This window comes from Coregonus clupeaformis, chromosome 24 (assembly GCF_020615455.1).
Source record: "Coregonus clupeaformis isolate EN_2021a chromosome 24, ASM2061545v1, whole genome shotgun sequence".
Lineage (NCBI taxonomy): Eukaryota > Metazoa > Chordata > Actinopteri > Salmoniformes > Salmonidae > Coregonus > Coregonus clupeaformis.
Genome location: NC_059215.1, coordinates 4,806,292 through 4,833,044, shown reverse-complemented (window position 1 = coordinate 4,833,044; position 26,753 = coordinate 4,806,292). Strand labels below are relative to the sequence as shown.

The window sequence follows — 26,753 nt, the reverse complement described above, 5'->3', positions numbered from 1 at the left end:
AGTCCTGTTATACCATATGGTAATTCCTCCTGATACCCTGCCATGTTATACCATATGGTAATTCCTCCTGATACCCTGCCATGTTATACCATATGGTAATTCCTCCTGATACCCTGCCATGTTATACCATATGGTAATTCCTCCTGATACCCTGCCATGTTATACCATATGGTAATTCCTCCTGATACCCTGCCATGTTTTATGTTTCTATGTTTTAATGATGGAAGCAGAATTTCCCTATTAGCCTGAAGGAAATTGAGTATCTATATCACCACGACAACGTGTTTCTAGAAGTATTATTATGTCTTGACCTCTGGTGTTGTTATGAAAATCTGGGTTTGTGAAGAAGAGTGTCAGTATGGTATGTGTGTTGATGAACCCCAACAATACTTGGACTAAGAGCACCAACCACGCCCAACACAAGAGGACATGTTGCGCTGTGTGTGTTTCAACTAAGAGCATTCTTCAGTAGCAGGAAATAACAATTATATACAGTAAATAGACAACAAGAAAATGATTACATATGTGACAAGTGTTGCCTATATCTACATGTCATTTCAGAATGTGAAACTCGTTTCTCTTTTAGCTTATATATAATGTTTTCTGATAAGGTCCAATACATTGGCTTATACCTATTCTAGGAGTTTACACATCAGCTTCAGCAGTTGACGCATCTCTCCGGTGGCTGAAGGGTCTACATGTCTGTTGCCTGGGTTGGTTCTGGAACAGCTGGGCTGAGCTGGGTTGGTTCTGGCACCACTGGGCTGAGCTGGGTTGGTTCTGGCATCGCTGGGCTGAGCAGGGTTGGTTCTGGAACAGCTGGGCTGAGCTGGGTTGGTTGTGGCACCACTGGGCTGAGCTGGGTTGGTTCTGGAACAGCTGGGCTGAGCTGGGTTGGTTCTGGAACAGCTGGGCTGAGCTGGGTTGGTTCTGGAACAGCTGGACTGAGCTGGGTTGGTTCTGGCACCGCTGGGCTTAGCAGGGTTGGTTCTGGAACAGCTGGGCTGAACTGTTCTGGGTCTAGTGCCACTGGGCTGGGCTGATTGTGGTACCGCTGGTCTGAGCTGTTCTGGGACTAGCACCTCTGGGCTGAGCTGGGCTGGTTCTGGCATTGCTGGGCTGAGCTGGGCTGGTTCTGGCACCGCTGGGCTGAGCTTTCTCTCTCTCTCTCTCTCTCTCTCTCTCTCTCTCTCTCTCTCTCTCTCTCTCTCTCTCTCTCTCTCTCTCTCTCTCTCTCTCTCTCTCTCTCTCTCTCTCTCTCTCTCTCTCTCTCTCTCTCTCTCGCTCTCTCTTTCTCTCTTTTTCTCTTTTTCTCTTTTTCTCTATTTTAGTCTTACAGAGGTATTGCAAAAAAAATCAGTATCAGTAATTTGTCCAATATTGGACTGGCGCACCGTTTTAATAGTAAATAGGTATAGCAATAACTCAGAACCATTACTTTACACAGTCCAAGCCTGGCCTATAAGCCTGTAACACTGTTCTCTTGCTGTATTGTACAGAACATGTCGTGTGTCATGTTGTGTTGTCGTCCGACACACTGTGATGAGGCCTTGAGTGTCCTCTCGTTCATTAGCTCCCCCTTCACTCCTCTGTCAGGTCCTCCATTGCAGTTTTTTATTCTCTCTCTGTGACAGAGATACTGTTCGTGACAGATATACCCAAGGGACCTACTGTAGAGGAGCAGGGTCTCTGTCATTATTCTGTTTTGATTAGAATGAAACCTGAACCACCTCTCTCAGTCTCAGAGGAATACACAGAGATATTTAGATTGGAATGAAACAGGAACCACCTCTTTCAAGGTGTGTTCACACCTTAGCCCAGGGCTAAGAGCCTCCTTAGCTCAGTTGGTAGAGCATGGCGCTTGCAACGCCAGGGTTGTGGGTTCGATTCCCACGGGGGAGCCAGTATGAAAAATGTAAGCACTCACTAACTGTAAGTTGCTCTGGATAAGACCGTCTGCTAAGTGACTAAAATGTAAATGGATAAGGGCGATTTTAGCTCTGGGCTAAGGGCGATTTTAGCTCTTGGCTAAGGGAGATTTTAGCCCTGGGCTAAGGGAGATTTTAGCCCTGGGATAAGGGCGATTTTAGCCCTGGGCTAAGGGAGATTTTAGCCCGGGCTAAGCAAGTGTTCACACTTGCACATTCTGAAGTGGGCTAGCACCAACCTTAGCGCAGGGCTACCTGGCCCTGTTCCAGGAGAAGGGTTAGCACCGACTTTTCAGTGTTAACCCCCAAAAACTCTGTGCCAAAATAGCCAGTGTGAAACGGGGTCAAGAACAACGTCTAGAATGATTTACTTATGCTCATGGTGCCTGTAATGTGTTCTGCACGCTGTATTTACAAGTAAATTAATACTATTTAATACTTCCACCTGAGGACAAAAACCAAAATACTTTCATCCATGCAAAAATATTGTAGGGCTCCAACCCCCCGTTGTCCATAGCAACACCCACCCGTAGTCTGCGCTCCAGCAGGTATATCTCACTGGTCATCCCCAAAGCCAACACCTCCTTTGGCCGCCATTCCTTCCAGTTCTCTGCTGCCAATGACTTGAACGAATTGCAAAAATCTCTGAAGCTGGAGACTCTTATCTCCCTCACTAACTTTAAGCATCAGTTGACAGAGCAGCTTACCGATCACTGCACCTGTACACAGCCCATCTGAAATTAGCCCACCCAACTACCTCATCCCTATATTGTTATTTATTTTGCTCATTTGCACCCCAGTATCTCTATTTGCACATAATCTCTTGCACATCTATCATTCCAGTGTTAATACTAATTGTAATTATTTGGCACTATGGCCTATTTATTGCCTTACCTCCATAACTTACTACATTTGCACACACTGTATATATATTTTCTGTTGTATTTTTTGACTTTATGTTTTGTTTTACCCCATATGTAACTCTGTGTTGTTGTTTTTATCGCACTGCTTTGCTTTATCTTGGCCAGGTCGCAGTTGTAAATGAGAACTTGTTCTCAACTGGCTTACCTGGTTAAATAAAGGTGAAAAAAAAAAAAACTCTGAGAAGCAGTTCTGTTGTGATTACATCATGTGGGTCTGATATCTGATTGGAGGTTAACTTTACAGTAAAACTATTGGTGAACTACTCAGATTTTGAATCCAAACAACTCAGATTCTTATGAATGGGTCTTAGATTCATTGTTCTTTCTCTTATGTTCCTGGGGAGATACAGCGCCTTGCAAAAGTATTCATCCCCCTTGGCGTTTGCCCTATTTTGTTGCATTACAACCTGTAATTTAAATGGATTTGTATTTGTATTTCATGTAATGGACATACACAAAATAGTTCAAATTGGTGAAGTGAAATGAAAATAATAACTTGTTTCAAAAAAATTCGAAAAAATAAATAACGGAAAAGTGGTGCGTGCATATGTATTCACCCACTTTGCTATGAAGTCCCTACATGAAATCTGGTGCAACCAATCACCTTCAGAAGTCACATAATTAGTTAAATAAAGTCCACCTGTGTGCAATCTAAGTGTTAAATGATCTGTCACATGATCTCAGTATATATACACCTGTTCTGAAAGGCCCCAGAGTCTGCAACACCACTAAGCAAGGGGCACCACCAAGCAAGCGGCACCATGAAGACCAAGGAGCTCTCCAAACAGGTCAGGGACAAAGTTGTGGAGAAGTACATATCAGGGTTGGGTTATAAAAAAATATCAGAAACTTTGAACATCCCACGGAGCACCATTAAATCATTAAAATAATAAAAAATTGAAAGAATATGGCACCACAACAAACCTGCCAAGAGAGGGCCACCCACTAAAACTAACGGACCAGGCAAGGAGGGCATTAATCAGAGAGGCAACAAAGAGACCAAAGATAACCCTGAAGGAGCTGCAAAGCTCAACAGCGGAGATTGGAGTATCTGTCCATAGGACCACTTTAAGCCGTACATTCCACAGAGCTGGGCTTTACGGAAGAGTGGCCAGAAAAAAGCCATTGCTTAAAGAAAAAAAATAAGCAAACACGTTTGGTGTTCGCCAAAAGCCATGTGGGAGACTCCCCAAACATATGGAACAATGTACTCTGGTCAGATGAGACTAAAATTGAGCTTTTTTGGCCATCAAGGAAAACGCTATGTCTGGCGCAAACCCAACACCTCTCATCACCCCGAGAACACCATCCCCACAGTGAAGCATGGCGGAAGCAGCATCATGCTTTGGGGATGTTTTTCATCGGCAGGGACTGGGAAACTGGTCAGAGTTGAAGGAATGATGGATGCTACTAAAATAGTCCCTATTGCAGCCGGAATAATTATCACTGAATTATCACAGTGAATTATTTTAGTATTTGTTTATGTGTCAATTAATCCCATAAGGGACGGGGTTGCCAACTGGCGATTTGACACGAAAATAACATGTAATTCATTCATTCATGCAGCTATCGGGACAGGTACAGAGGCTAATCCCAAAATAACCCACAAAGCGTTGTTGTGATTTCTGTAAAAAGGAAGGGCATCTGGTCAGGCGCTGTTGGAATCTAGGCTTGAGGACATCCTCCTGCACATTTTAGACAGCCTGCCATCCCACAATTCAGTTAGGCTTTGTAGCTCTTGACATAGAAGCGGTCATCGACGCAGACGTGTTTGGATTCAGGGAGTGGCAGACCGTCTCGATTCCACTTGCAGCTTTATCCTAAAACATTGGATGTTGAATATTTGCAGATGATGTGTGAATCATTTCTTCCTTTGCAACCCAAGTAATTTCTATATCCATTTGTGATGGCTATGTAGGTTGCTATATTTATTTGATGTATACAGAGTAACGTCTCCTGTAAAGACAGAAGGAATAGTTTGTTTTCCTATGTGTGGCGCATATGGCTGTCCATCTGAATGTATAGATCTGTGTGTTATGACAAGTCATTGCCTTGTTTCCCACAAAATGGCCTTAGAAAAAAACCCATTGGTGTGCTGTAAACCCAGGGTTGTGGGTTCGATTCCCACGGGGGGCCAGTATGTAAAATGTATGCACTCACTAACTGTAAGTCTCTCTGGATAAGAGCGTCTGCTAAAAATGTAAAAATGTAATTTTCAAATTGCTTATGAAAGCAGTTGCTTTAAAGTTGTTTTGATGTATTAACGTCAATAATTGTTCTTAAAAATTCTGGTTCTTTGTTTATTGTCTCATATTCAAGGATAATCTATTTTCTCTCAAAGGTAGGAGAGTTTGAAAGTTTTAATTTAAAATATACTGCATGAACTGCTGGTCTGAAGATTGTCTACAGTGACTACAGTGCTGGCGGTCCGGTTTTGAACATTTCTGTCTGATCCAGAATCAGATGTGTTCAAGGGAGGATCATGTAGGGTGGCCCAGAAGGGACTCTTCTTATCAACTGGATGCAAGAGTTTCCTCAATGTTGTCTTAGGAATTCAGCATTCTCTGTGTTATCTCTCCCCCCACCCCTCCCATTGTCACACCTCTGAGAAGCAGTTCTGTTGTGATTACATCATGTAGGTCTGATATCTGATTGGAGGTTAACTTTACAGTAACACTATTGGTCAACAACTCAGATTTTCAGAGACATAAGGGACAGATTTCAGAGACAATCTGATACTGCTGTTGTATGTTGTTTCTCTGATGCTGGCATGGTGTTTAGCCTACACTGATGCTGGCATGGTGTTTAGCCTACACTGATGCTGGCATGGTGTTTAGCCTACACTGATGCTGGCAGGGTGTTTAGCCTACACTGATGCTGGCATGGTGTTTAGCCTACACTGATGCTGGCATGGTGTTTAGCCTACACTGATGCTGGCATGGTGTTTAGCCTACACTGATGCTGGCATGGTGTTTAGCCTACACTGATGCTGGCATGGTGTTTAGCCTACACTGATGCTGGCATGGTGTTTAGCCTACACGGATGCTGGCATGGTGTTTAGCCTACACTGATGCTGGCATGGTGTTTAGCCTACACTGATGCTGGCATGGTGTTTAGCCTACACTGATGCTGGCATGGTGTTTAGCCTACACGGATGCTGGCATGGTGTTTAGCCTACACTGATGCTGGCATGGTGTTTAGCCTACACTGATGCTGGCATGGTGTTTAGCCTACACTGATGCTGGCATGGTGTTTAGCCTACACTGATGCTGGCATGGTGTTTAGCCTACTCTGATGCTGGCATGGTGTTTAGCCTACACTGATGCTGGCATGGTTTTTAGCCTACACTGATGCTGGCATGGTGTTTAGCCTACTCTGATGCTGGCATGGTGTTTAGCCTACATTTTAGTTGTACAATACCAGAGGAGGCTGGTGGGAGGTACTATAGGAGGATGGGCTCATTGTAATGTCTAGAATGGAATACATTGAACGGTATCAAACACATCAAACATATAGAAACCACGTTTGACTCCATTCCATTTATTCCAACCATTACAATGAGGCCTGTCCTCCTATAGCTCCTCCCACCAGCCTCCTCTGTACAATACATACCCAGCTAGCACATAACGTTCTGAGAACCATGTGTTTCAGGGAATTTCAGTACTTCAGCATAACGTTTTCTGCAGGTTTCCTCACGTTCTCACAACATTAAGAAAACTTTCCATAAACACCACAAGAAAACATTAGTGACATTCACCGAACGTTCTAAGAATGTTATTTAAAAACATATACATTCCGTTCTCAGCATCAACAAAACTCTCTCTCTCCTCTATCTTGTTAATAATAATATAATAATAATAATAAGTTAAGTGTGTTCAGGTGTGTTGGCCACGCCCACTAATTGGCCACACCTGGTCTTAATGAGTTCTTGTTTCCTTTGAAATGGGGTCTGTTTGAATAGACTAAAATGAACAGCTTTGTATGCGTTAAAACTAACTAATTCCATGGATAGAGAACAGAAGATCATAGGTTCAAATCTCACTGACACTGTGCCAGAATAAAAAATAAATGTGTTTGCATGATTAAAGCTTAAGCAAATACATTTCAATGTGTCCTATCTGTGCTTGGAGTGCTTGGAGTTCAAAATATTTAACCTAAGCTAGTAGTGTTATTAAAAGTCTTATTGAAACATGTTCTCAGAAAGTTATTTAGTTACCTTCAAATAACCTATAATTTCCATTCTCGGAATGTTAATAAAACCTCACAGGAAAACTTTCAGTGAACCATAGTAAAGCGTTCTCAGAACTTCCCTGCAACCTAAAAATGTACGTTCCCAGAACAGGCGAAATGTTCACTTCAGTTCTCACTTATTGCTTCGTTCCCAGAACCAATGGGAAATCAAAAAGGCCAGCATCAGTATGTTGATTTCATATTATATGGACACCTGCTCGTCGAACATCTCAATCCAAAATCATGGGCATTAATATGGAGCTCCAATTCAAGGTGTTCGATGGGGTTGAGGTCAGGGCTCTTTGCAGGCCAGTCAAGTTCTTCCACACCAATCTCAACAACCCATTTCTGTATGGACCTCGCTTTGTGCACGGGGGCATTGTCATGCTGAAACAGGAAAGGGCCTTTCCCCAAACTGTTGCCACAAAGTTGGAAGCACAGAATAATCTAGAATGTAATTATATGCTGTAGCATTTCCCTTCACTGGAACTAAGGGGCCTAGCCCGAACCTTGAAAAACAGCCCCAGACCATTATTCCTCCTCCACCAAACTTTACAGTTGGCACAGTGCATTTGGGCAGGTAGCGTTCTTCTGGCATCCGCCAAACCCAGATTTGTCCATCGGACCGCCAGATGGTGAAGCGTGATTCATCACTCCAGAGAACGCGTTTCCACTGCTCCAAAGTCCAATGGCGGCGAGCTTTACACCATTCCACACTGTTCCCATTTTTAACCATTTCATTTGTCTGAAAAGACAAACTCCGCCTACCCGTCAGACCGGAAGATCTGTGGCTAAATTGAGTGTGCCTACTGCGCTGGCCAATCGGATAGCTCAAATCACCACGCCTACAGCTTCCACGACCCCCGACCACAGCAAAGTTTGATACTAGCATACCTGAGCTTTCATAACTTTCAAAACCGTGACCAGAGAGAGACTGTCAAAGAATACAACAAAGAGCTGCTGTTTTCATGAGTGAATTCATGTTGAATTTTTTGTTCAACACTGTGAACACTTTTTTTATTCAACACTATTACAAAACATAAAATGCGTTTCTCCCTACTTCCACTTGCGCTGCAGCTGCAATGAGTAGCCAAGTGTATCAATAGCCCTGCGTTTTAATTATTATTAGCAGCTCATTGTGTCTATTTTAATATGGAGGAATATTTCAATTTCTCTGGTCATAGGAACAACATGAATTTGTGGATGCTGTGGTGCTACTCAAGTTTTGCCATCAGGTTGAAGACAGTGTCCCCTCTCTCTGGTCAGAGAGAGCAGGGAATTCGTTGATCTGGGAATTCGGAAAAAAGTTAGATCCGACTGGGAAAAATAGCTTTGAACGGTCATCCAACTTGGAATTCCATGTTGGACACTCAGGCATCTTTCTATAGCCCCGACTTTCCGACCTGAACATCACTGATGTCACTGGGTTAAATTATGATGGGTTAAAGCATGATGGATTAAAGCATGATGGGCTAAATCATGATGGATTAAAGCATGATGGGCTAAATTATGATGGGTTAAAGCATGATGGGTTAAATTATGATGGGCTAAAGCATGATGGGTTAAATCATGATGGGCTAAAGCATGATGGGCTAAAGCATACTGCTCTTTTAACCATGCTGCTTTCCTGATTCACCCGTCGGGGACAATACAGATCTAGTAAATAGAATTTCAAGTTTCTAGTTTCAAGTTTCACATTTTTATCGCCACATGCACAGGATACAACGTGTAAAACAGTACAGTGAAATTCCTATTTGAGAGCGATTTCCCAACAATGTAGTGATATTAATAATAATAATAATAATAATAATAATAATAATAATAATAATATAGATAATAATAGAAAATATAATGTAAAAAAACACACAAACAATATAATGCAATTATATACAGGTCAGCGTCAGTACCTTATTCACTATGCAGGGGTACTGGAGTGGTTGTATATACAGGTCAACGTCAGTACCTTATTCAATATGCAGGGATACTGGAGTGGTTGGATATACAGGTCAGCGTCAGTACCTTATTCAATATGCAGGGATACTGGAGTGGTTGTATATACAGGTCAACGTCAGTACCTTATTCAATGTGCAGGGGTACTGGAGTGGTTGGATATACAGGTCAGCGTCAGTACCTTATTCAATGTTCAGGGGTACTGGAGTGGTTGTATATACAGGTCAGCGTCAGTACCTTATTCAATATGCAGGGGTACTGGAGTGGTTGAATATACAGGTCAACGTCAGTACCTTATTCAATGTGCAGGGGTACTGGAGTGGTTGAGGTGGGATTGTACATAAGAAGTGACTGGTATTAGGATATACATGTAAACAGGAGTAATAGTGACCCGTAGCAGGATAAATAGACATATACTAATGGTAATGACAATTATCAATAATCATTGAACAGCAGCGTAATGGAGTATTACATTTAATCTATAATTATTTTAGCAGTGTATGTCTGAGGGTGTGTTTGTGGCATCAGTATATGAGTGTGTGAGTGAGGGTGTGAGTGAGGGTGTGAGTGAGGGTGTGTGTGAGTAGGAGTGACAGTGAAGGCGTGTGTCTGAGTGGGTAGAGAGAGACCTTTGGATGGGCATAGAGTCAGTGTGGATAGTCTGTGCATAGTCTGTTGGAGAGGGAGAGCAGTAGGTGCTATCCATTTAACAGTCTTATGTCCAGGGGATAGAAGCTGTTTAGGAGTCTGTTGGTGTGAGCCTTGATGCACCGGTACCGCCTGCTGGACGGGAGCGTGGAGAACAGACCACGTCTCGGGTGGCTGGAGTCTTTGGCAATTTTTCAGGCCTTTCTCAGACACCGCCTGGCATGTACCTCCTGGATGGCTGGGAGCTCACCCCCAGTGATGCGCTGGGCCGTCCGCACCACCCTCTGTAGGGCCTTTTGGTCGCGGGCGGTGCAATTGCCATACCAGACGGTGATACAACCAGTTAGGATGCTCTCAATGGTGCAGCTGTAAAATTACACCAGGGGCGTCATGCACCCTAAAAATGTGAGGGGACACAAAGTACATGGATGGTTCGGGGGTAGTCCGGAGGGGGTGCAATGCCTGTCTGTAAGTTGGAGAATTTAGCCTTTTTCAAACACCTGAAACAGCTTTTTCCTGCAATCTAAAGCCATAATCATTATGCTTCATTATATTATATTCGTTTTCTTTACTTCTAAGCATACCTGATGGTTCTTTTTTTAAAGAAACAAAATATGCTTCTCCGCATGTCTGAAAAAATCTAGGTAAAAGATTGAAAGGAATGTGAGTCTTATTCAGTACATTTAGTAATGTATTGCTTTTCTAAAGTCTACCAACCTTGCCAGCAGACATGCCAGCTATGGTAGTTAGATAAGATAGCTACTCTAACTTGATTGATAGCCTGAAATGACTTCATGATAGCTAATTGTGAGGTTGGGAGATTGGGAACCTATCTGGGCTAGCTAAAGCCAACTTCATAAAATTGCTAGGTGGCTAGTAGTCTTACAGAGAAACAACAACCAAAAATGTAACAAAAAAAAAAATACAGGACTTTTTTTAACAGGACAAATATGAGGGGGCACATGCCCCTCTGCCCCCTAATGGGCATGATGCCTCTGCTGTACACTGTATATGGCTTTGATACAATCCATGATTAGCATTAGCATGTGAAGTGATAAACAGTGCTGTGAAGTGATAAACAGTACTGTATCAGCCTATAGTGCATTACAATACTGTATGTCATGTGAATCTTACGTCATTGAATCAATGATCAATACCAGCAGCCAGTGATGGGTTAAACCAGGGGTCCCCAACTACATTCAGCCACGGATGGTCGGGGGACCGGAACATAACAAGAAGCCCAAAAATATCTAATATTTGGCTAAAACAATCATTTCAAACCTTGATTACATTTACGCCATTTAGCAGACGCTCTTATCCAGAGCGACTTACAGGAGCAATTAGGGTTAAGTGCCTTGCTCAAGGGCACATCGACAGATTTTTCACCTAGTTGGCTCGGGGATTAGAACCAGCGACCTTTCGGTTACTGGCACAACGCTCTTAACCACTAAGCTACCTGCCAAATACGGTTGGGGAACCCTGTTGTTGTCCACCAGAGCAGACCAGCCTGTGTTGACAGCAGGGGTTGGGACCGGTTCAAGGAACATAACCAGAAAATAACAAACTTTTTTGAGGAACAGAATCATAACCGGGAATGAAAGTGATCTATACTGTTACGGAACAGAACCATTATTTTAAAAGATGGGAGCCGGTTAATAACGTTCTTTTACATTCTGGGCATTTTGTTTCAGTCCCACCAAAAAAAATGCAACAAAGCGCCTATGCGAAGCCCTCACTCTGTCACTCAGAAACATATTCCAGTGTCGGCCTGCAGTCCCTCACTCTGTCACTCAGAAACATATTCCAGTGTCGGCCTGCAGTCCCTCACTCTGTCACTCAGAAACATATTCCAGTGTCGGCCTGCAGTCCCTCACTCTGTCACTCAGAAACCTATTCCAGTGTCGGCCTGCAGTCCCTCACTCTGTCACTCAGAAACGTATTCCAGTGTCGGCCTGCAGTCCCTCACTCTGTCACTCAGAAACCTATTCCAGTGTCGGCCTGCAGTCCCTCACTCTGTCACTCAGAAACCTATTCCAGTGTCGGCCTGCAGTCCCTCACTCTGTCACTCAGAAACGTATTCCAGACATCATTGCCAGTAGGTGTGTGTGTAGGCTACCTGCCCCTCCCCCTCATCATGCCCCTCCCCCTGCCCCTCCCCCTCCCCCTCCTCATGCCCCTCCCCCTCTGAAGCATAGGCTACTGTAGCCTACTGACGTTCCAAGCGTGATTCAGAAATTAGGAAGAGATTTTTTATTAGACAAGAATGGATTAACTTTTTCTATACTAGTTAAGGATACTATTGTTATCACATTTTCACATTGGATTTATTAACTACAAAAAGATAAGATAAGATGTGTTTTTATTTTAATTCTGGTTCTGCTCTGCTCACACAAGCTTGTTAGCTAGCTGCTAGCTAGCTCTGCTCCAACGTTAACCTTTGTCATGGTCACACAGTGTTTCTTGGTAGTCTTAAACAAATCTACTTTGAAACAAAAGTATACACCTCACACACATGGTTATGGGCTTTAAAAAAAAAGAAGACACCTGTACCATGTCAGATATAGAGTTGAAATGTATTACATTTTGAGTTTGCATCCCAATATTACACTTTAGATACATCACAGAAGACTGAAATATAACAATACCGTTTGACATAGAAACACCAGAGTTTCAGCGTTAAAAACAACAACAAAGAAGTGTATTAATTATGACAATAAGACAAATATTAATAACATTCCACCCAAGAGGCCACTAGTGGGTGATTTGGTCATTTGACTGCAGGAAAGGTCTACGCCAACTCTCGGAAGTTGGAAGACATTCAAAAGTTCCTTAGAAGCCGCTCCTCCGTAGGTATAATTCTGTGGGGTTTAAAAAGGAAAATAAATCAATCATATAAGCTGTTACTTTTTTGGGGTTCTAACCGGTTCAGAACTTTATTTTGCTGGTCGGAACAGTGGAACGGAAGGAAAACAATAATGGTTCTGTTCAGAACTAAACTAATTTTGGTTCCGACCCCTGGTTGACAGAGAAAGGCCCGCTGTCCGATAATATACAGACACCACCAGGAGCTCTGATGAAAACTTACGGATCACTATCAGTCTGGGTCAAACCAGCTGTTTCCAGACCAGACCGACTGGTGTTGACAGAGGAGGAGGCCTGCTGTCCAATAAGTCTGTGGATATGAGGACTGGGTGTCACATCCGGGCTCTGGGACTCTATATGTTGAGCCAGGGTGTGGTCATTCTATGTGTCGTATTTCTATGTCGGGAGTTCTAGTTGTGCTATTTCTATGTTGGCCAGAGTGGCTCCCAATCAGAGGCAACGAGTGTCAGCTGTGGCTGGTTGTCTCTGATTGGGAGCCATATTTAAACTGTCTGTTTGCCCTTTGTGTTTTGTGGGATCTTGTTCTAGTTGGTTTGTGTTAGACCGTTGACTGTCACGTTATCGTTTTGTTGTTTTGATCGTGTATCACCTATAATAAATATGTTCGCATTCAACGCTGCGCCTTGGTCCTCCTCTCTTACCGACGATCGTGACACTGGGTTAGGAAACAATGGGTTAAACCATGCAGCTGTTTCCAGATGGTGTTGACAGAGAGACAGAGGAAGCCTGCTGCCCAGTAAGCCTGATGAGCTGCACTTTTAATTAACCAACCAGACCACACGTCCACTCAATTAATCACTCTGAATTATTAAGTAACTACAGCAGATCACACACTGACCCTGTGTCCTTGTAGAAAGGCAAACAGACAGACAGACAGACAGACAGACAGACAGACAGACAGACAGACAGACAGACAGACAGACAGACAGAAAGCTCCTCTGACTGAAGGCTGTGTACAGGCCAACTAGACAGACAGACAGACAGACAGACAGACAGACAGACAGACAGACAGACAGACAGACAGACAGACAGACAGACAGACAGACAGAAAGCTCCTCTGACTGAAGGCTGTGTACAGGCCAACTAGACAGACAGACAGCTCCTCCGTGATGCATGCTGATTGGTCAGAGACAGGATGGTGGACTCCTGCTGTTCTTGAGTGATTCATGTTTTGCCTTTGCCCTTTCATGGCCTTTCCTTTGGAACGTGAAAACAGGTACATTAGGCTGAAACAGCACAATCCTATTCTCTGACTGACTGACTTCTGACCACAACCTCTCGCCGGCAGCTGTTTCTGTTAACTCCTCTTCTGCTGTGAACCCGGGTACGCCCTTCATGGCCTCTCCTCTGTAAAGCTGTTAGGTTCAGGGCTTCAGACAGGAGGACAGACGAATAAAGGAGTTGACAACAGGGAATACTGTACTGTCAGAGGAGAGAGAATAAAGGAGTAGACAACAGGGAATATTGTACTGTCAGAGGAGAGAGAGTAAAGGAGTTGACAACAGGGAATACTGTACTGTATGAGGAGAGAGAATAAAGGAGTTGACAACAGGGAATACTGTACTGTCAGAGGAGAGAGAATAAAGGAGTTGACAACAGGGAATACTGTACTGTCAGAGGAGATAAAATAAAGGAGTTGACAACAGGGAATACTGTACTGTCAGAGGAGTGAAAATAAAGGAGTAGACAACAGGGAATAATGTACTGTCAGAGGAGAGAGAATAAAGGAGTTGACAACAGGGAATACTGTACTGTCAGAGGAGAGAGAATAAAGGAGTAGACAACAGGGAATATTGTACTGTCAGAGGAGAGAGAGTAAAGGAGTTGACAACAGGGAATACTGTACTGTATGAGGAGAGAGAATAAAGGAGTTGACAACAGGGAATACTGTACTGTCAGAGGAGAGAGAATAAAGGAGTTGACAACAGGGAATACTGTACTGTCAGAGGAGATAAAATAAAGGAGTTGACAACAGGGAATACTGTACTGTCAGAGGAGTGAAAATAAAGGAGTAGACAACAGGGAATAATGTACTGTCAGAGGAGAGAGAATAAAGGAGTTGACAACAGGGAATACTGTACTGTCAGAGGAGGGAGAATAAAGGAGTTGACAACAGGGAATACTGTACTGTCAGAGGAGAGAGAATAAAGGAGTTGACAACAGGAAATACTGTACTGTCAGAGGAGAGAGAATAAAGGAGTTCACAACAGGGAATACTGTACTGTCAGAGGAGAGAGAATAAAGGAGTTGACAACAGGGAATACTGTACTGTCAGAGGAGAGAGAATAAAGGAGTTGACAACAGGGAATGCGGTACTGTCAGAGGAGAGAGAATAAAGGAGTTGACAACAGGGAATACTGTACTGTCAGAGGAGAGAGAATAAAGGAGTTGACAACAGGGAATACTGTACTGTCCGAGGAGAGAGAATAAAGGAGTAGACAACAGGGAATACTGTACTGTCAGAGGAGGGAGAATAAAGGAGTTGACAACAGGGAATATTGTACTGTCAGAGGAGAGAGAATAAAGGAGTTGACAACAGGGAATATTGTACTGTCAGAGGAGAGAGAATAAAGGAGTTGACAACAGGGAATACTGTACTGTCAGAGGAGAGAGAATAAAGGAGTTGACAACAGGGAATCCTGTACTGTCAGAGGAGAGAGAATAAAGGAGTTGACAACAGGGAATACTGTACTGTCAGAGGAGAGAGAATAAAGGAGTTGACAACAGGGAATCCTGTACTGTCAGAGGAGAGAGAATAAAGGAGTTGACAACAGGGAATACTGTACTGTCAGAGGAGAGAGAATAACGGAGTTGACAACAGGGAATACTGTACTGTCAGAGGAGAGAGAATAAAGGAGTTGACAACAGGGAATACTGTACTGTCAGAGGAGGGAGAATAAAGGAGTTGACAACAGGGAATACTGTACTGTCAGAGGAGAGAGAATAAAGGAGTAGACAACAGGAAATACTGTACTGTCAGAGGAGAGAGAATAAAGGAGTAGACAACAGGGAATACTGTACTGTCAGAGGAGAGAGAATAAAGGAGTTGACAACAGGGAATACTGTACTGTCAGAGGAGAGAGAATAAAGGAGTTGACAACAGGGAATACTGTACTGTCAGAAGAGAGAGAATAAAGGAGTAGACAACAGGGAGTACTGTACTGTCAGAGGAGAGAGAATAAAGGAGTTGACAACAGGGAAAACTGTACTGTCAGAGGAGAGAGAATAAAGGAGTTGACAACAGGGAATACTGTACTGTCAGAGGAGGGAGAATAAAGGAGTTGACAACAGGGAATACTGTACTGTCAGAGGAGAGAGAATAAAGGAGTTGACAACAGGGAATACTGTACTGTCAGAGGAGAGAGAATAAAGGAGTTGACAACAGGGAATACTTCACTGTCAGAGGAGAGAGAATAAAGGAGTTGACAACAGGGAATACTTCACTGTCAGAGGAGAGAGAATAAAGGAGTAGACAACAGGGAATACTGTACTGTCAGAGGAGAGAGAATAAAGGAGTTGACAACAGGGAATACTGTACTGTCAGAGGAGAGAGAATACAGGAGTTGTCAACAGTGAATACTGTACTGTCAGAGGAGAGAGAATAAAGGAGTTGACAACAGGGAATACTCTACTGTCAGAGGAGAGAGAATAGGGTTCTGATTCATAACTCTATTATACAGGGGTGAAAGTATATTTAATTTCTTACCGGTATGGGATACCCAAGCGTGCAAACACATAAAAAAAAAACATTTGTTATAGCCTATGTGTAACCTATAGAATCCTTATTGATTTCATATACGATCTCCGTGGGCCTAGTAAAGATAAGTCATATCACTTTTAACATGCAATACGTTTTAATGTGGCATAAACACAACCAGTCATGATGTTTTCATCTGTTTGTCAATCAATCACTTAATAAAGGCGCTCCTGTAGGCTACCAGCTCACGTTCGTCCTCTCACAAAATAATGTCAGCATCCAAACCCCAACAGGGCACTGTGCAGCCGCAGTTTGATGAATGGAAACAGATATCTGTTACAAAACACCTCTGTGTAATGTAATGACATTCTGCGATTGTCATTAGGCCTACATTGTAGCCTGAATTATAGCCTCTCTCTCTCTCTCTCTCTCTCTCTCTCTCTCTCTCTCTCTCTCTCTCTCTCTCTCTCTCTCTCTCTCTCTCTCTCACCCCCCGCCTGCATAGTGCCTCTCTCTTAGCAGTAGTGACTCACCAACAACATGTGACTCTATTTTTATGAGTATTTATTAAGGATCCCCATTGGTTCCTGCCAAGGCAGCAGCTACTCTTCCTGGGTTTTTTTATGGATCCCCATTGGTTCCTGCCAAGGCAGCAGCTACTCTCCTGGGGTCCAGACACATTAAGGAACATCACACTATAAATAAAATGAACCAGTACATCACATAGCATCACCACTACATCACCAGTACATCACCAGTACATCACCACTACATCACCAGTACACCACCACTACATCACCACTACATCACCAGTACAACACCAGTACATCACCATTACATCAATAGTACATCACCAGTACATCAATAGTACATCACCATTACATCACCACTACATCACCATTACATCACCACTACATCACCATTACATCACCACTACATCACCAGTACATCAATAGTACATCACCATTACATCACCACTACATCACCATTACATCAATAGTACATCACCAGTACATCACCAGTACATCAATAGTACATCACCATTACATCACCACTACATCACCATTACATCAATAGTACATCACCAGTACATCACCACTACATCACCAGGTGTAGTTTTATCTGTTTTTTAAATCTAATTTTACTGCTTGCAGTAGTTACATGATGTTATGATGAGTTTCTCAGGTATCAAAGAATCAAGGATGCAAGGATATACTTAGACACTTTGTGGAGATTTCCTATCAAGTATTTATTGAATCACGAGCTCGTGGGTTCATCTAATCAACGGACATGGCTTTGCCCTTCGTCAGTTGAACTCTTGAACAAAGAAGACACTCTACCTTATATACCCTTTATTACCCTCTTCCTGGCAAACATCTGGCAAGTCTCCATGGGCACTCCCTGTCTTTGATGTTCATCACTCTTTACCCCAAGTCACTATCCTAAACATCACTCATGCTATCCTAAACATCACTAATCTACCTTGACATAATGAATGTAGACTTCATGGCCCCAAACCACTCATCTCTTAACTCTTCCTCTGTCCTCACAATACTATGACATGACATCATTACACATGATGTGGAATAGAGTTCTATGTAGTCATGGCTCTATGTAGTACTGCGCATTTCCCGGAGTCTGTTCTGGACTGTGAATAGACCCCTTGTGGCACGTCTTGTGGGGTATGCATGGGTGTCTGAGCTGTGTGCTAGGAGTTTAAACAGACAGCTGAGTACTTCCAACATACCTATCCCTCTCACATTTAACCATTTTTTTTACAGTCATTTTCTTAATGGGTGCATGCTTATTAGTAACTGGAATAAGCAATTTCATTAAATGTGTCAAGTGCAGCGTCTGCAACATACTGTAGGAATCACTACAACACTTATTGTATGACCTCTTATACACTATATTAGGCCCAGTCTTTGGAACTTTGGGTTTCCTAGATATGGCTACTATATTGTGATCAATACATCCGATGGATCTGGATACTGCTTTAGAACAGATTTCTGCAGCATTAGTAAAGATGTGATCAATACATGTGGATGATTTCATTCCTGTGCCGTTTGGAACTACCCTGGTAGATTGACTGATAACCTGAACCAGGTTGCAAGCACTGGTTACAGTTTGAAGCTTTTTCTTGAGTGGGCAGCTTGATGAAAGCCAGTCACCCAGAAAATATACCTCTCTGTTGATATCACATACATTATCAAGCATTTCACACATGTTATCCAGATACTGACCGTTAGCACTTGGTGGTCTATAGCAGCTTCCCACCAGAATGGGCTTTAGGTGAGGCAGGTGAACCTGTAGCCATATTACTTCAACAGTATTTAACATGAGATCCTCTCTAATCTTTACAGGAATATGACTCTGAATATAAACAGCAACATCTCCTCCATAAGCATTTCTGTCTCTTCTGTAGATGTTATAACCATGTATTGCTACCACTGTATCATCAAAGGTATTGTCTAAGTGAGTTTCGGAGATAGTCAGTATATGGATGTTATCTGTTACTGGCAAGTTCATGAACCTTGTTTCTTAGGCTGTACAGTGGCTTGCGAAAGTATTCACTCCCCTTGGGCATTTTTCCTATTTTGTTGCCTTACAACCTGGAATTAAAATAGATTTTTTTTTGGAGGTTTGTATCATTTGATTTACACAACATGCCTATCACTTTGAAGATGCAAAATATATTTTCTTGTGAAACAAACAAGAAATAAGACAAAAAAAAAACTGAAAACTTGAGCGTGCATAACTATTCACCCCCCCCCCCCACCCCCATATATTTTGATTTGTTTAACACTTTTTGGGGTTACTACATGACTCCATATGTGTTTTTTCATAGTTTTTGATGTCTTCACTTTTATTCTACAATGTAGAAGATAGTACAAATAAAGAAAAACCCCTTGAATGAGTAGGTGTGTCTAAACCTTTTGACCGGTGGTGTAGCCATGACAGTGATATTTATGTTTGAGCTGAGCTTCCTACTAGGGCTCACCGCCTTCAGTTCTAAGAGTAAAACTCTGGTTCATGGATGCATTGACAATAGCTGTTGGATTGACAGAGGCATTCAGGGGAGTTACAGGAACAGAAATTAGATTACTTAAAATATGACTTCCAAAGCCACTGGGACATTAGCGGCAGCAATATGAGAAGTCAGCGACAAAATGGAAGCGATTATCCCTGCACATGGCCCCAGTCAGTCATTCTCATCTTCTAGGTCCATCTGTGTTACAGTGAGGGAAAAAAAGTATTTGATCCCCGGCTGATTTTGTACGTTTGCCCACTGACAAAGACATGATCAGTCTATAATTTGAATGGTAGAATTATTTGAACAGTGAGAGACAGAATTACAACAACAAAAATCCAGAAAAACGCATGTCAAAAATGTTATAAATTTATTTGCATTTTAATGAGGGAAATAAGTATTTGACCCCCTCTCAATCAGAAAGATTTCTGGCTCACAGGTGTCTTTTATACAGGTAACGAGCTGAGATTAGGAGCACACTCATAAAGGGAGTGCTCCTAATCTCAGCTTGTTACCTGTATAAAAGACACCTGTACACAGAAGCAATCAATCAATCAGATTCCAAACTCTCCACCATGGCCAAGACCAAAGAGCTCTCCAAGGATGTCAGGGACAATATTGTAGACCTACACAAGGCTGGAATGGGCTACAAGACCATCGCCAAGCAGCTTGGTGAGAAGGTGACAACAGTTGGTTCGATTATTCGCAAATGGAAGAAACACAAAAGAACTGTCAATCTCCCTCGGCCTGGGGCTCCATGCAAGATCTCACCTCGTGGAGTTGCAATGATCATGAGAACGGTGAGGAATCAGCCAAGAACTACACGGGAGGATCTTGTCAATGATCTCAAGGCAGCTGGGACCACAGTCACCAAGAAAACAATTGGTAACCCACTACGCTGTGAAGGACTGAAATCCTGCAGCGCCCGCAAGGTCCCCCTGCTCAAGAAAGCACATATACAGGGCCGTCTGAAGTTTGCCAATGAACATCTGAATGATTCAGAGGAGAACTGGATGAAAGTGTTGTAGTCAGATGAGACCAAAATGGAGCTCTTTGGCATCAATTCAACTCAAATCAAATCAAATCAAATCAAATTTTATTGGTCACATGCGCCGAATACAACAGGTGCAGACATTACAGTGAAATGCTTACTTACAGCCCTTAACCAACAGTGCATTTATTTTAAACAAAAAAAGTAAGAATAAAACAACAACAAAAAAGTGTTGAGAAAAAAAGAGCAGAAGTAAAATAAAGTGACAGTAGGGAGGCTATATATACAGTAAAATAAAGTGACAGTAGGGAGGCTATATATACAGGGGGGTACCGTTGCATTGTCAATGTGCGGGGCACCGGCTAGTTGAGGTAGTTGAGGTAATATGTACATGTGGGTAGAGTTAAAGTGACTATGCATAAATACTTAACAGAGTAGCAGCAGCGTAAAAAGGATGGGGTGGGGGGCAGTGCAAATAGTCCGGGTAGCCATGATTAGCTGTTCAGGAGTCTTATGGCTTGGGGGTAGAAGCTGTTGAGAAGTCTTTTGGACCTAGACTTGGCACTCCGGTACCGCTTGCCGTGCGGTAGCAGAGAGAACAGTCTATGACTAGGGTGGCTGGAGTCTTTGACAATTTTGAGGGCCTTCCTCTGACACCGCCTGGTATAGAGGTCCTGGATGGCAGGGAGCTTTGCCCCAGTGATGTACTGGGCCGTACGCACTACCCTCTGTAGTGCCTTGCGGTCAGAGGCCAAGCAGTTGCCATACCAGGCGGTGATGCAACCAGTCAGGATGCTCTCGATGGTGCAGCTGTAGAATTTTTGAGGATCTGAGGACCCATGCCAAATCTTTTTAGTCTCCTGAGGGGGAATAGGCTTTGTCGTGCCCTCTTCACGACTGTCTTGGTGTGTTTGGACCATGATAGTTCGTTGGTGATGTGGACACCAAGGAACTTGAAGCTCTCAACCTGTTCCACTACAGCCCCGCCGATGAGAATGGGGGCGTGCTCAGTCCTCTTTTTTTCCTGTAGTCCACAATCATCTCCTTTGTCTTGGTCACGTTGAGGGAGAGGTTGTTGTCCTGGCACCACACGGCCAGATCTCTGACCTCCTCCCTATAGGCTGTCTCATCGTTGTCGGTGATCAGGCCTACCACTGTTGTGTCGTCGGCAAACTTAATGATGGTGTTGGAGTCGTGCCTAGCCATGCAGTCATGGGTGAACAGAGAGTACAGGAGGGGACTGAGCACGCACCCCTGAGGGGCCCCCGTGTTGAGGATCAGTGTGGCAGATGTGTTGTTACCTACCCTTACCACCTGGGGCGGCCCGTCAGGAAGTCCAGGATCCAGTTGCAGAGGGAGGTGTTTAGTCCCAGGATCCTTAGCTTAGTGATGAGCTTAGAGGGCACTATGGTGTTGAATGCTGAGCTGTAGTCAATGAATAGCATTCTCACGTAGGTGTTCCTCTTGTCCAGGTGGGAAAGGGCAGTGTGGAGTGCGATAGAGATTGCATCATCTGTGGATCTGTTGGGGCGGTATGCAAATTGGAGTGGGTCTAGGGTTTCTGGGATTATGCTGTTGATGTGAGCCATGACCACTCGTCGTGTTTGGAGGAGGAGGAATGCTGCCTATGACCCCAAGAACACCATCCCCACCGTCAAACATGGAGGTGGAAACATTATGCTTTGGGGGTGTTTTTCTGCTAAGGGGACAGGACAACTTCACCGCATCAAAGGGACGATGGATGGGGCCATGTACCGTCAAATCTTGGGTAAGAACCTCCTTCCCTCAGCCAGGGCATTGAAAATGGGTCGATTCCATTATGACAATGAATCAAAACACATAGCCAAGGCAACAAAGGAGTGGCTCAAGAAGAAGCACACTAAGGTCCTGGAGTGGCCTAGCCAGTCTCCAGACCTTAATCCCATAGAAAATCTGTGGAGGGAGCTGAAGGTTCGAGTTGCCAAACGTCAGCCTCGAAACCTTAATGACTTGGAGAAGATCTGCAAAGAGGAGTGGGACAAAATCCCTCCTGAGATGTGTGCAAACCTGGTGGCCAACTACAAGAAACGTCTGACCTCTGTGATTGCCAACAAGGGTTTTGCCACCAAGTACTAAGTCATGTTTTGCAGAGGGGTCAAATACTTATTTCCCTCATTAAAATGCAAATCAATTTATAACATTTTTGACATGCATTTTTCAGGATTTTGTTGTTGTTATTCTGTCTCTCACTGTTCAAATAAACCTACCATTAAAATTATAGACTGATCATGTCTTTGTCAGTGGGCAAACGTACAAAATCAGCAGGGGATCAAATACTTTTTTTCCCTCACTGTACAGCTTTCCCCTGGTACCAACTAAATGGTGGTTGTGTTGTGTTGCTGCTCTGCTATGAGTCCAGGACGGTGAATTTATCAGAAGTGTTTATTTGGTGTGTTTATCTTACAATCTGATGTCTGAAAACCCCCAGGTCTATAATGATACCCCAGCACTATAATGATACCCTAGGTCTATAATGATACCCCAGGTCTATAATGATATCCCAGGTCTATAATGATATCCCAGGTCTATAATGATATCCCAGGTCTATAATGATACCCCAGGTCTATAATGATACCCCAGGTCTATAATGATACCCCAGCTCTATAATGATACCCCAGGTCTATAATGATACCCCAGGTCTATAATGATATCCCAGGTCTATAATGATACCCCAGGTCTATAATGATACCCCAGGTCTATAATGATACCCCAGGTCTATAATGATATCCCAGGTCTATAATGATACCCCAGGTCTATAATGATACCCCAGGTCTATAATGATACCCCAGGTCTATAATGATACCCCAGGTCTATAATGATATCCCAGGTCTATAATGATACCCCAGGTCTATAATGATACCCCAGGTCTATAATGATACCCCAGGTCTATAATGATACCCCAGGTCTATAATGATACCCCAGGTCTATAATGATACCCCAGGTCTATAATGATACCCCAGGTCTATAATGATACCCCAGGTCTATAATGATACCCCAGGTCTATAATGATATCCCAGGTCTATAATGATATCCCAGGTCTATAATGATACCCCAGGTCTATAATGATATCCCAGGTCTATAATGATACCCCAGGTCTATAATGATACCCCAGGTCTATAATGATACCCTAGGTCTATAATGATACCCCAGGTCTATAATGTTACCCCAGGTCTATAATGATATCCCAGGTCTATAATGATATCCCAGGTCTATAATGATATCCCAGGTCTATAATGATATCCCAGGTCTATAATGATACCCCAGGTCTATAATGATACCCCAGGTCAAGCACTTTAATGATAGGATTTAAGGTTATCCTCTGATATCCTCCCTACCCTCTCTTTCACTGTTCACAATTGTTAAATACACTGTCCTCTCTCTCTCTCTCTCTCTCTCTCTCTCTCTCTCTCTCTCTCTCTCTCTCTCTCTCTCTCTCTCTCTCTCTCTCTCTCTCTCTCTCTCTCTCTCTCTCTCCCCCCCCAGTGTGGAAGAGACTCCATGTGGCGACACGGGCAGTTTCTCCGACATCACCTGTAGCCAGGGGCCCTACCTGGGCAGCTCCTCTGATCACCGCTACAGCAGTGGCCCTGGCCCACCGGGCCCCCGATCCCACCATCACCCCCAGGGACCCCCGGTGGCTCCCCCCAGTCCTGCCTCACTGGCCTGGGCCCAGAGGACCCGGCACCAGCCTGCCAGCCTGGCGCTGCGGAAGCAGGAGGTGGAGGACAACAAGCGCTGCAAAGCCCTGTCCGACAGCTATGAGCTCTCCACAGATCTACAGGACAAGAAGGTTAGCATATTATCATGTTATTATTACATTATTATTATAGAGGCGCAAAGCCTTGTCTGACAGCTATGAGCTCTCCACAGATCTACAGGACAAGAAGGTTAGCATATTATCATATTATTATTACATTATTATTATAGAGGCGCAAAGCCTTGTCCGACAGCTATGAGCTCTCCACAGATCTACAGGACAAGGTTAGCATATTATTATTAATACTATTATTATTATTTTATATTATATTATTATTGTTATTATATTATTATAGAGGTACAAAGCCCTGTCTGACAACTATGAGTTCTCCACGGACCCACGGGAGAAGAATGTATACAAGGCTTTCTCCATTTGTAATGCAGCAGATTATAGTCTATGCTTGTTACTACGATATAATGATTGCATACAGTAGTGATGTATGAATAGTTTGGCTGATTTAGATTTCTGATGTTGTATTCTATATTGTTATGTGTTCTGATTCTGTGTGACGTAATGAAGTTAAACTAGTGAACATAACCCTGGTTCAGGTCCTTTCCAACAGAAACAAAATAACATATTTTCAAACAGAGGCTATAGAAATGACCAATTTCTATAGGGTTGCTATGGCAATATTCCCTCACAAAGCTCCCCTAATCTCCAGCTCTCTCATTGGTCCCCTCCACTTCCTCCCCCTCTGTCATTGGTCCTCTCCACTTCCCCCTACTCTCTGATTGGTCCTTTCCACTTCCTCCCACTCTGTCATTGGTCCTGTCCACTTCCCTCTACTCTGATTGGTCATTTCTACTTCCTCCCACTCTGTATTTGGTCCTCACAACTTCCCCCTTCTCTCTAATTAGTCCTTTCCACTTCCTCTCACTCTGTCATTGGTCCTTTCCACTTCCTCCCACTCTCTGATTGATATTTTCCACTTCCTCCTTCTCCCTCATTGGTCCTCTCCACTTTCTCCCACTTTCTCATTGGTCATCTCCACTTCCTGTTTCCTGTCAGGTGGAGATGCTGGAGAGGAAGTATGGCGGTTACTTCCTGAGTCGGCGGGCGGCGCGCACCATCCAGACGGCATTCCGTCAGTACCGCATGAACAAGAACTTTGAGCGGCTGAGAAGCTCTGCCTCTGAGAGCCGAATGACTCGCCGTATCATCCTGTCTAACATGAGACTGCAGTACTCGTTTGACCAACGGCAGGGCCAGGGCCAGCCTGGTGATGAAGAGATGGAGGCTGGGTCTCCTTCACAGTGCCAGGGGGACAGAGAGGAGTACACACACCTGGACGAGACATTCTCCAAACAGGTGAGAGGAACAGGGGGCTGCACTAAGATCATTTATCTTGGTAAGACGTCAAGCATTTTAATGACAAGCGATATTTAGGTCAGATTTAATTATTTTGCAGTAAAAGGGAGGAAACTATGGGCTGGTTTCCCAGACACATATTAGTACTGGAGATTTTCCGTTGAGCCCAGGAGAATTGTGTTCTGGAAACCAGCCTTACGAGGGACAGTTACAGAGTGTATCACTACAACTTCTTCCACTGCCATGAAATATACTTCCAGACAGCCAGAGCAAGCATACACAATCTCTTAAGAGAATGTACCTTTTCCAGTTGTAAATAATTAATGTGATTCGCTTTCACATTCTCAATCTATCCAGCTACTGTGATACAGTAACTACATCTACAACTAAACCTAGTTTCTGCTTCTTTTTGTTTAGTTTAGTTACGTTATTTCTCAATTGACTGTACGGTTGCCAGTCTGCTGTGTTGTCAGACGTATTTGCTACTGCCTTTGCCGCGTCCCTCTCAGCCATACAGTTTTTCATATTCATCATCTATCCATGGGGATTTGGCAGCTCTAACAGTCAGTTTATTGATGGGGCGCATGCCTGTCAGTAACCGGAAGAAGCGGTTTCATAAGTGCTTCAAGTGCGGCGTCAGGTTGTTCCTCAATACACACATCAGACCAACAAATATTTTTCATCATCTTCGACGTAGGAATCATTACAAAACCTCTTGTATGATCGTTCGTACACCGTTTCAGGTCCAGTCTTTGGGGAACTTAGGTTTTTCTAGATACGGATATTATATTATGATCACTACATCCGACATCTGTCTTTATCCACCCTTTAGGTGAAGTCCCTGGCTGACTCCATCGATGACGTCCTGACCTGTCAGTCTGCTGTAGAAGACTCTCAGGAGGAGGAGGAAGGTGACGGAGGCGAGACAGGGGTGGTGGCAGACGACTTTGGAGAGTGTGTTTGGAGACCGAGGGAGGGAGACAGACAGAGGGGCGGAGGAAGAGGAGGAGGAGGAGGAGGAGGAGAGAGACAGAGCATGCACGAGGACAGCACAGCCACCTCCTACAGCGACGTGACCCTCTACATTGATGACGGGCTCCCCTCCTCACCCCTGTTCCTGGACCGCGTCCCCAGCAGCACCGACACAGAGTACTGGAGCCCTGGAGTGGGTGGCGTTGGGGTGGGGGGCCGCGAGGACAGCCGGGAAACAGAGGGAGGGGGCAGCAGTAACAGCCGACGTAGCACCCCCTGTACAGAGTGTAGAGACCACAGCCTGAGAGGATCTCACCTGCCCCTGCTGACCATCGATCCACCTAGCGACAGCTCTGTTGATATGAGTGACCGCTCGGATAGAGGTTCGATAGGTAG

At 43.8% G+C, this 26,753-nt stretch overlaps 1 protein-coding gene across 1 annotated transcript in view; it reads left to right on the top strand.

Moving 5' to 3' along the window:
- The window catches only part of LOC121538117 (IQ motif and SEC7 domain-containing protein 2), a 231,534-nt gene that overhangs the window by 175,493 nt on the left and 29,288 nt on the right, over positions 1-26,753 (top strand). The window contains exons 3-5 of the mRNA XM_045206791.1: positions 23,804-24,110; positions 25,086-25,385; positions 26,218-26,753. The exon at positions 26,218-26,753 is cut by the window's right edge and continues 60 nt beyond it. Of these exons, the coding sequence (XP_045062726.1) occupies positions 23,804-24,110; positions 25,086-25,385; positions 26,218-26,753 (1,143 nt within the window). The remainder of the gene's footprint in view (positions 1-23,803; positions 24,111-25,085; positions 25,386-26,217) is intronic.